At 37.8% G+C, this 9,745-nt stretch overlaps 1 protein-coding gene across 1 annotated transcript in view; it reads right to left on the bottom strand.

The window, feature by feature from the left end:
• Positions 1-554: 554 nt before the first annotated feature.
• The window catches only part of SELENON (selenoprotein N), a 28,999-nt gene continuing 19,808 nt past the window's right edge, over positions 555-9,745 (bottom strand). Inside the window, exons 10-12 of the mRNA XM_026702586.2 lie at positions 9,144-9,256; positions 7,809-7,907; positions 555-6,822 (exon numbers count right to left, since the gene is read on the bottom strand). Coding sequence (XP_026558371.1) covers positions 6,658-6,822; positions 7,809-7,907; positions 9,144-9,256 — 377 coding nt within the window. The 3' untranslated portion in view covers positions 555-6,657. The remainder of the gene's footprint in view (positions 6,823-7,808; positions 7,908-9,143; positions 9,257-9,745) is intronic.

Genomic DNA, 9,745 nt, shown 5'->3' with positions numbered 1-9,745 from the left:
AACGGGTGTGCTGCAAAATGTTGTGATGTCTTTGATCCAATAAACTACACAAGAAGAATTGCTGACTAAGTATGAACAGGATTAGGCTAAAGAGCCAAGGCTCTGGTTTGGGAATGTTTATAAGCTTAGTTCGCTCATGCACAGACCCAGCCCAGGCTACAAAGTCGCTTATGATTCCAGCTAACCATTCCATGTTCTAATGCAGGTTTTCAAATCATATTCCCAAGAACTTGATAGCGTTCTGTGAAAGACCAAGGGGGGGAAAACAACCTGTTTTACTAGAACTTTGCTAGAGGGTTCAGGGAAAGTTTTTTTAATGACAGGTTCTGTGACCTGAAAAAGTTTGAAAACCCTGTTTTGATGTATTGGTTTAAAAGGCCAACTCTACAATTAATTAGACATTTTTTAAATTCGTTGTCTTCTCACCAGCAGGTAGCAAAAATGCTGCCCATTTCACTATTCCACTTACAGATTAGTTCGTTTCATTTGGCCATTTCCTTTTTACTTTTCAAATATACAGTGTTCGTTGCCCTGGCATCAAATACAAAAACACATTTGTTTGGTTTTCCCAATTTTTTATTATTGCAAAAAAGTGATCTTTGCTGCTACAAACAGCCACGTTGCCAACATTTTATACAAGAATAAATCCATGATGGTTTACTATAACACTGGTTCAACTGTTATAAATGAATCTGTGAACTTGCAAATTTAATAACTGAGGTCTGAAATTAAGATTATATATCCAAATATTCAGTTCAGTTTCAAAGTGAAAGTGAATATTCTTTGGATTTGAAGAAATCCAAGGACTATGGTTCTATATGAATTACAAGCAAGTTAAAAATGTTTTTAAATATACAGGTGTTTAAAAATACATCGACCATCACTTAATTGACTTTCCTGATTTTTCCTCTTAATATTTTTTCAGTATTTGATAACAAATAGAGGTGTGTACAATGTTCAATGCTTTGAAGCCAAAACTTTCTAACTAAAAATAGTCTCTTTGAATATTGGCACAGTCTCTGAAAGATTGACTTCAGCTTGTTTTACAGACCTCTGATAACCATTATTAAAAACCTGTCCAGCACAGTTATTCTAATATAATTTTATGAATAGCAACACTAATTAGATCCAAAACATTCTCAATGTTATACAGCCCCAAACTAATTATTCTTGAAGATATGGGTAGTTCCTTAAGATAAATAGTCCTCAACTTAGTTGTAAGTTGTAATTTGTTTAATGACCGTTCAAAGTTACAGTGGCACCGAAAAAGTGAAGTACAACTGGTCTTCACATGTGCTGTACAACCATGGCAACTTTCACACAGTTATGTGATCAAAATTTGGGCACTAGGAGCTGGTGTGAACTGGTGACAGTTGTAGCTCCCTGGAATTTTGGAATCACCATTTGCATTCTTCCCCGCCAGCTTCCGACAAGCAAAATCAATGGAAGAAGCTTGATTGGCTAAATGACTGCATGTTTCACTTATTGACTGCAGTGGTTCACTTAAGAGCCATGGTAAACAGGTCATAAAATTGGGCGCTTAATAACTGCCTTGCGTAGCAACAGAAATTCTGGTCTCAATTTTAGTCGTAAGTTAAGGACTACCTCTATAACTCTCATGATCACCAAAAAAATCATGAAAGACTAAGTGGGGATAGGCTGCTAACAGAGGGAATGCAAATAAGTTTGTATTGTACAATAAAGCACCTTAAAAAAAGGAACATTTAGCAAAAATAAAATAAAAATCTTTAAAGGAAATAGTTAAAAAATGAAGAGAATGATAAAAGATTTTTTCTCTCCTTGCAATCAACCGTCAGACATCAAGCCTGAGCCATCCTTGGTTTAAGATCAGGCCTTCACAAAGAACAGATGAGCAAGGAAAGAAACCAACTTATTCATTTTCTTCTCTATATAGTTATCAAAATACCTATAAAATCTATTTATAGTGATAAGATAAATAGAAAAGTCTTAGCTTTTTTTTTTTCTTTTTTGGTTAAGAAATCCAGGGATCAAAAATAGAATAAACAAAATGATTACCCCAAAGTGCCCATGAGTGTTTTCTTTCCACAGTGCTTCCAAAACAAATGTAACTGAGCTCAGTGAAACTTATTCTTGGTTCTGATACAAGTTGGCAGCATTAAATAACTTTCCACAGAGAAGGTTCTTTTCCAAGAACACCATTAGTTGTTTTCAATAATGTGTTTGCCCGCACAAACTACAGCAAATCAGGATCAAATTAAAGTCAGAGGGTGAGACAGGAAATGCGCAGAAGCTTCCAAGAATATAAAACCTTACACAGCCTTTGAAAGTACACAGTGGTACATGATGGGACAAAATGGCATACAAACATGCGACCAAGTCTCTGCATTCGGTTTTGAAGTAGGGTGAAAGGTATCTTCTAGTAAGGTATCTCTGAAATAGGGTGTCCAACCTTGGCAACTTTAAGACTTGGGGATTTTAACTCCCAGAATTCCTCACCCAGCATGTCCGGCTGGGAAATTCTGGGAGTTGAAATCCATAGGTCTTAGAATTGCCAAAGTTGGACATTCTTGCTCTTAAGTTTACACAACCCTCATCAACATCCAACAGAAGTAAACGTCCATTTTCTCTGAAGTCCCCAAATTCCAGATTTAGTCAGAAATATCAACCTATAATGAATCTTGGGTAGGGAAACAAGAGAATAACTCTGATTTTGGTCTATTAATGTTGTTTTGTGTACACAGAAATATAAAAAAAACCCTGCCATTTGGCTCAGTTTAGTCTGGTACTAGTAAAATCCCCACTACCCATTAGGTTGAAGTGTGCTCGGCTTGTTTGCGGTTTAGTGTGCACGTGTTCTACAAACCAAGATTCAGTTAACTGTGGATAAATGTAACAACTAATAGCACTCAATGGCTCCCAGTATTTCAGGCAGCAGCTTTTCCAGTCTTATCTGGAGAATGCTGGGAATTGAATTGAAACCTCTTGACTTTTGTTCACGGGACTAACCCATGATCTGTCTCACAATGTAAGCCAATTTCATACATTCAAGCAGGAGAAAGAATCGGGGAAATTAAAATGTTTTAAAAATTGTTTTTCAAATATTGAGGGTGTGGTGATTACTGCAGAAAGGAAGCAGAATTTCCTGCAGTAAAACCAGTGGTGGGATTCAGCCAGTTCGCACCACTTCGGGAGAACTGGTTGTTAACTTTCTAAGCAGTTTGGTGAACTGGTTGTTGGAAGAAATCATTAGGGTAGAGAACTGGTTGTTAAATTATTTGAATCCCACTACTGAGTAAAACCATCCATAACCATAAAAATTACTAAATGTCTGCTCAATTCCATTGCCTTAACTTTGGATAAAACCCAAGGTCTTACAAAGATGGTTTGAGTGCTTGGCAATCAGCATAAATATTTGGCATTCTTTCTGAATGCATCTAAAACACCTTAAGATTTCAGGAATGCTTCTTCACAGAAAAGAAGCACAAACCTTGCCTGTAAACAACGCCCCCTCCCCCAATTTTCAAACATTATCACTAAATGGCAATTTAGGGGGAAATTCTTAATACATGATTCCCTAAGCACTTTTAAATTAAATGCCATAAATGTGGCTTTCCCCAAGCACCTATATTCAATGGTAATTACATTGAGATATAAATGAAACGTGGTTTTTATCCTAGTTTCACTCTCCTTTTAGGAATGCAACTCCCAATGTTCCATTCAAAGGCCAGGTGTGAACCTTCTCCAGGAAAAAAAAAGCTACCCTCTTTGGATTTACAGAATTAATGTGAACATGTTTCCCTTGGTTTCTTTCACATTAAAGCATGACAGCAGCCCTGTGTTCTAAAATTAGGCTCCCTCCAATTTGCAGTAGTATAAAATTAGTTACTGCTTTGGCTACTGCCTTTAAAAACTGGCTTAATAAAGCTCCACATTATACTAACACACACAAATTAAGTACAATACTGATGCACCTGTGGGGTTTCTCTGTCACAGAACTTAACAGCATACATTTTTAAAAGATTAATATATGAAAGTGACAATAGCTATTATTGGTAACAGCTGTTATGACCAATAGCTTGAGTGACAATTATTAAAAATCTAAGCTCCACTTTAACACATGGATTGACAAATAAGGCTTGGTCACATAGGCTGAGTTCACAGATTGTTGATCTACAGTTTGCTGAACAAGCCATGTGTAAATCATGATTTGCAACCCATCAGTGGAGTTTGCATATGAGGCAAACCCCATTTCGTCAATGTGTGAACACACTCAAGGTCATTGGCTTGCTTTTGAGTTAACGTGACACAGAAATTCAACTATTATAGTTGAATTCCATAGTTCCATCCATGGTGCCATGCACCTGTTGGGAGTTCAGCTCACAAGGGAATATTCCGCAAAACTTTACGGCTTTCCACTGCAGGTAAGTGTGTATGTGCACACAGGTCATCTTTCCACTAATGCCACCAATGATTAGGAGATAGAAGGGACTGGTTGTTGACTCTCCTGTGTTTCCTTGAATATGTGATGCTAATGCAGAACTACAAAGGCATAAGGAACTCAGAGGCAAAGGATGGCAACATAGAACTAAGTAGAAAGAGTTATGATGATCACAGAATCTCCCAAGAAGGGAATTAGGGATATATGGAAATGTTCCAAACTGATTAAAAATTTAGGAGAGCATAGATTAAGAGCTATCAAGAGACGAACAAGAGCAGGCTGTCATATGAATACAAAGACCTAGATTATGCAACATTTAAATCATATAAAGAGGTTTCTAAAAGAAAAATAAAAGCATGTGAAGATTGCTGAGGCTATCCTTAGTCACCACCTTCTTCACCACATGCTGCTTCTATAGTAAAGACTTTGTAAGTGACTTCAGAGCATGTGTGATGTGCTAAGCTTAATATTGGTAGGTTATTTTGTAACTTTAATCAAAGAGAAAAAAGAAATTTGACTTTTAATAGTGTGTTGATTTCAATCTAGATGGTGGCTTGACCACTCAGAGTGCCTAAATCAGAAACTGAACACATTTGTTTATAAAAAATACTGGCTCTCTTTTTCATTATTTAAACAACAAACCCAACAAGAGTATAACTCTTTCTTCATTCCCAAAATATCTTCTATGAGCTATGTATCTTCTACAGATTTTCTTTTCTGGTAACAAAACCCCCAACCTATTGTTGAAACAAATCCTAAAAAACAAAACAAAACATGATAACAAAATTAAAAGAAAGAGACATCATTTGGGATCCAATATAAAATTCTGTGAACAAGATAAAGGGGAATTCACCTGAGAAAGCTATTATGTTTGGAAGAGTTTGCAGTAAAAGGAAACCAGGCCACCAAAGAACATGGCCGGACACCGTCAAAGCTGATACCAGCCAGAGAGCATAGAACGACTCAAAAAAGCAGTGCAAGTTCTGAAGGCGTGGAGAGATCTGATCCACAGAACTGGCAAAAATTGGACATGACTGAATGGATAACATCATCATCATTATCATCAATCATGGGCTTATCAAGAGAGAACAGAAATATAATTTCTTTTGGGTTTTAGGATATAGTGCTTGTCTCTGAATGATCCTGCTCTCAATTGTATTCACATGTCTTTTCCCCCAATTAAGAAATTAGAAACATGAGAAATTAATGTGCAGTACATATAGTAGCAAAGAGAGAAAAATGGGGTTGTGTGGCCCTATTTTGAAGACCATCTCAGATATCAACAACTGTACCGCTGTTGTATTCCTGTGACAAGAAACTTCAGTAAGCACTTCCAAAGGCTTGATGTCGGATAGCACACTATCCCTGGGAATGCATTTCATATATTGTATGTGCTTAAAGCAGTGCAAGATAACAGTATTCTTGATGTGATGGTAAAGGATTCATTAATGGAGACTTTGGGACTAAATCTGGCTTGAGAGGAATAGTCAACAGGAATGTGGAGGCTTTGGTGGCTTGAGGATGACCATGTTGATGGTTTGTGGATGAGACAACTCACAAAATTCCCAGCCAGGAGGGTACTGTCCTGATGCAGCATCTTGGAGGGTAACAAATTGGGAAACTCTGAATTTAGGGATTGATCCACATAATAGCATCAAAGGGATCCTGCAAGCATCAGCAAGAGACACACAGATACAAATCCTGCCTGCTATTTATGAACTTAAAAGATACATATATGGCTTCTTGAGGTCCTCTAACACCAAACAGCAACTTAAAACTTCTAATGCCCAAACACTATAAACTCAGGGTCCTAAAAGGGTCTAGTTTGATGTTGAAATGATGGCATCTCATTCAGGAATCAACTCACCAAGTTTTAACTACACCAAAGGAGTCAAAAATGCAACCTGCTGGTATCTCATTGCAGTCTCAGAATCTGTCTCCGTCTTTTGCACTATATTGTCTTCAAAACTCCGTCTCTTGTAGCCTGTCTAGATTCAGAATAACCCCACCATTTACCACTAAGAAAGATGTCCAGGCAGCATCCCTCACATTATTCAGGAAATTTCAGACTTCATATTTCCAAGGAACACTTACTGGTTTGGAGAGTTTTCATTTACATACATACATTTGCTTTTCAATACTGTGTTAATCCTGAGCTCCAAAAACACAAGAAGAAGAACTGTAACAATCGTGTTGGATGAAGAGGAGAGCACTTGTTTGCTTCTGGGTGTTAGGGGCTACAGGTAGGACTTGGCTTTCTGAAGTCCTTCCTTCAAGAACTGGAGATAAGTTGCTGTTGAGGGGTCTTCAAAACTGGAGGAGAAACTAAAGATGCTGCTCTCAACTTCTTCAGGCTTCATAGAAGTAATATCCAGAAAATAATTGGCATTGATGTGGTGAACCTGCAAAACAAAACAAGGAAGCTAGGTTCCAAACTCTACAGAATGTTTCTTGTTTTCCCCAGGAGCCCCTGAAGGTGGAGTGGGGCCCAGGGCTTCCTTGCCTGCATCTCTGATAAAAAAAGGGTGATTGTCCCATAGATGTCTCTGGTGCAGATAGATAGATAGATAGATAGATAGATAGATAGATAGATAGATAGATAGATAGATAGATAGACAGACAGACAGACACTATACATGCATACACTGCAAACTCCCATGCATCTTTTGTTGTAGCTATTAATACCTAGAGTCATAATAGTAAATAGTAATTCATATTTAATTTTTAAGGTTTCTGTGAATATTTGTGATAAATCCTCCCTGCTTCAAGTTGAAGTTTTGGGAGTATTTCAGGTAATTTCTTCACTTTAATCCATTCCAGTGCTTTAATGGTTCTGAGTAGGTGTGTGCCACGTCTCTGCCCAAGATGTAGCTATTTTCAAGCAAGTAACTTTTACCATCCTACAGATGCTTGGCAAATACTGATTTCTGAGTCTTTGGGACAAAAAGAACAATCAGTAGAAAATAGTCCCCAAAGGTGCTTTTTCAAGAGGAAACTGTACTGGGGTTTTTTGGTTTTGTTTTTTTTTGGAAGACAATTCGCTTCTCATCCAAGAAGCTTCTTCAGCTCTAGTGATGAGAAACATCTTCAACGAAAAAACCAGAAAGTCCAGTTGCCTCTTGAAAAGGCACCTTTGAGACAACCATGACCTGAAGGAGTGAGAATCTCCATAGTCATTAGAAAATACTTTTCTGTTCTTTTATAGGTGCTGCAAGGACACCACATTGCTCCATATAATTTGATTTTAGTTCTGTGATACAGAATTGTCCATGAGATGTTCAGTTCTTATTGTAGGTAAGTCAAAGTGATTCCAAAAGATTCCATGGTTTAGAAAAATACATGATAGACAAGAGGGGGTTGAAAAGATCCAAGAGAGTAAGAATCTTACCACGGTGCCATTGGGCAGGCAGATCATAATCTCCACAGGGAAGTTATATTTTTCAAGATGTAGGTCTGCCAGTTTGCTGGTGATCTCGTCCTGTTTATCCTGTGAAAAAGACATTTGCATTTAACATTTCTTGTGTAAGATGCTGTTCGTTGCTGTTCAAATAGAAACAAATCTTGTTTAAAATGAGATCAAAGTCTATGCTTCCATCAAGATCTAAAAACCATAAAAGATTATAGTATTTAGTATTTATATATATTTAGTACGATATAGTATTTCCTAATAGTTTGTTTCTTGTTTTATTCTGGTGTATTGGATTGTCTTCCAGATGTTGTTCAACTCTATATTCTGTGACTTGAGAAGCTGGAAGCTGTGATTCACCAACATTTGCATGACCATTGTTTCATAAGCTTTGTTGTGAGGTGTTGAGTAAAGAATGAGTAAGAGCAGAAGGACAGAAGGATTTGCTTTTGAAAGATAAAAACGTTCACTGATTTCTGACAAGTCTGAATGCAACTCAAAGTGCACATATAAAGCCCTCTACGACTTGGAACTTATAGGCCCAGCCAACTTGTCTTGAGAGAAGCCATTGGTAGTGCTCCACTTCTGTAAAGTAAGGGGGGGAGGCAGGGCTGAGGCTCAGAGTCACTTCTCAATATTAGCAGCCATTTTGGTGAAGAGCTTTCCCATAGAGATCATAGTTGTCCCTTATCCCTAATCTCAGGGAAAAACTGAGACCTTCTGGAGGCCACTTGATGAACCGAGATGGAACCATGCATGTTTGATTCTGGATTATGATTAGTTATTTATCTTTCACTTTTAATCAGTAATTTAATTGCTATTCACAAATTTATATCTTGATCATCTTTTCATTCAGTAAGGATGCTTTAATTTAATATATATTCATATTAATAGGCATCAGGAGTTTAATAGATTAGGGCACTTACAAGTTTACTAAACAGAGGACATACTCCTGGGGCTTAGGGACCCCATTCCGGGCCTTGCTGCAGTGGAGGGTCAGCTTATCAGATAGACATAAGGGTTATGAAATACTTTAAGAATCAGGGGCAATGTATTGAGAAACAAAAGAAGGATGGTACTTTTGCTTTCGTTGTCTTGCTTATAAGCTTCCCAAATCTATTCAAAGAAGAACTGACCACCATAAGAGTAGAAGAGTCGACAGAACACGATCTAATAGAGCCAAGATTGATAAGATAGCAAGACTAATTAATCAAACTACTACTAAAGGAGGAAGGGTCACCCTATGTGATCTTTTCCCTGTCTTCTCAAGCTACCTATTCCACTTTGTCTTCCTCTTGAATTTCAGGAGCAGCTTACCTGTAAATCTTCCAGCTCCTTCACCAACGACCAGGTACTGATGAAACTCTCGTTCAGGAATGCAAGGATGGGCGAACTTTCCAGAACTGTTTCCCGGAGAGTTCGCCCCGAACCTGCTCAAAAAGGAACAACAAAAGAAGCTAGTGAAATATTTGGATGAAACATAGGACCACTTAGGAGCAGATCTCTGAATCTTTAGGTAAAGGGATAATATTCATATCTCGTTTATCACTTTCACCTCCGGGGATATCTGTGATGTTGGTCCTGCTGCAAACATTGGGTTGGGTAATGAATATAGGAGTGAGTGGGCACTGTCAGAAGGGCTCCTAGGCAAAGTTCTTGATATGTCTGGTAGGGAGATGGAACTCAATTTTCCTTAATGCAAGTTACTCTGAATTGGCTTAGTAGGGCAGTTTGGAGTAAAGTCTTAGCACAGAGCTTGATGTTCCACTGACTTCCCAGAGAAGCAGAAAGGAAGCATTAGAAGCAATGAGAGATAATATGCAAATGGAGTTTAAACACCCTACTGTACCAAAATGCCATTTGTTTTATAATGGCTTGAATGTATGCCCTTCTATTTTGCATTTCCTTTTCCTATCTCC

Source organism: Pseudonaja textilis, chromosome 10, assembly GCF_049901715.1.
Source record: "Pseudonaja textilis isolate UNSWEBS1 chromosome 10, rPseTex1.2, whole genome shotgun sequence".
In the NCBI taxonomy this organism is placed as follows: Eukaryota; Metazoa; Chordata; class Lepidosauria; order Squamata; family Elapidae; genus Pseudonaja; species Pseudonaja textilis.
This window is presented reverse-complemented; position numbering and strand designations above follow the sequence as displayed.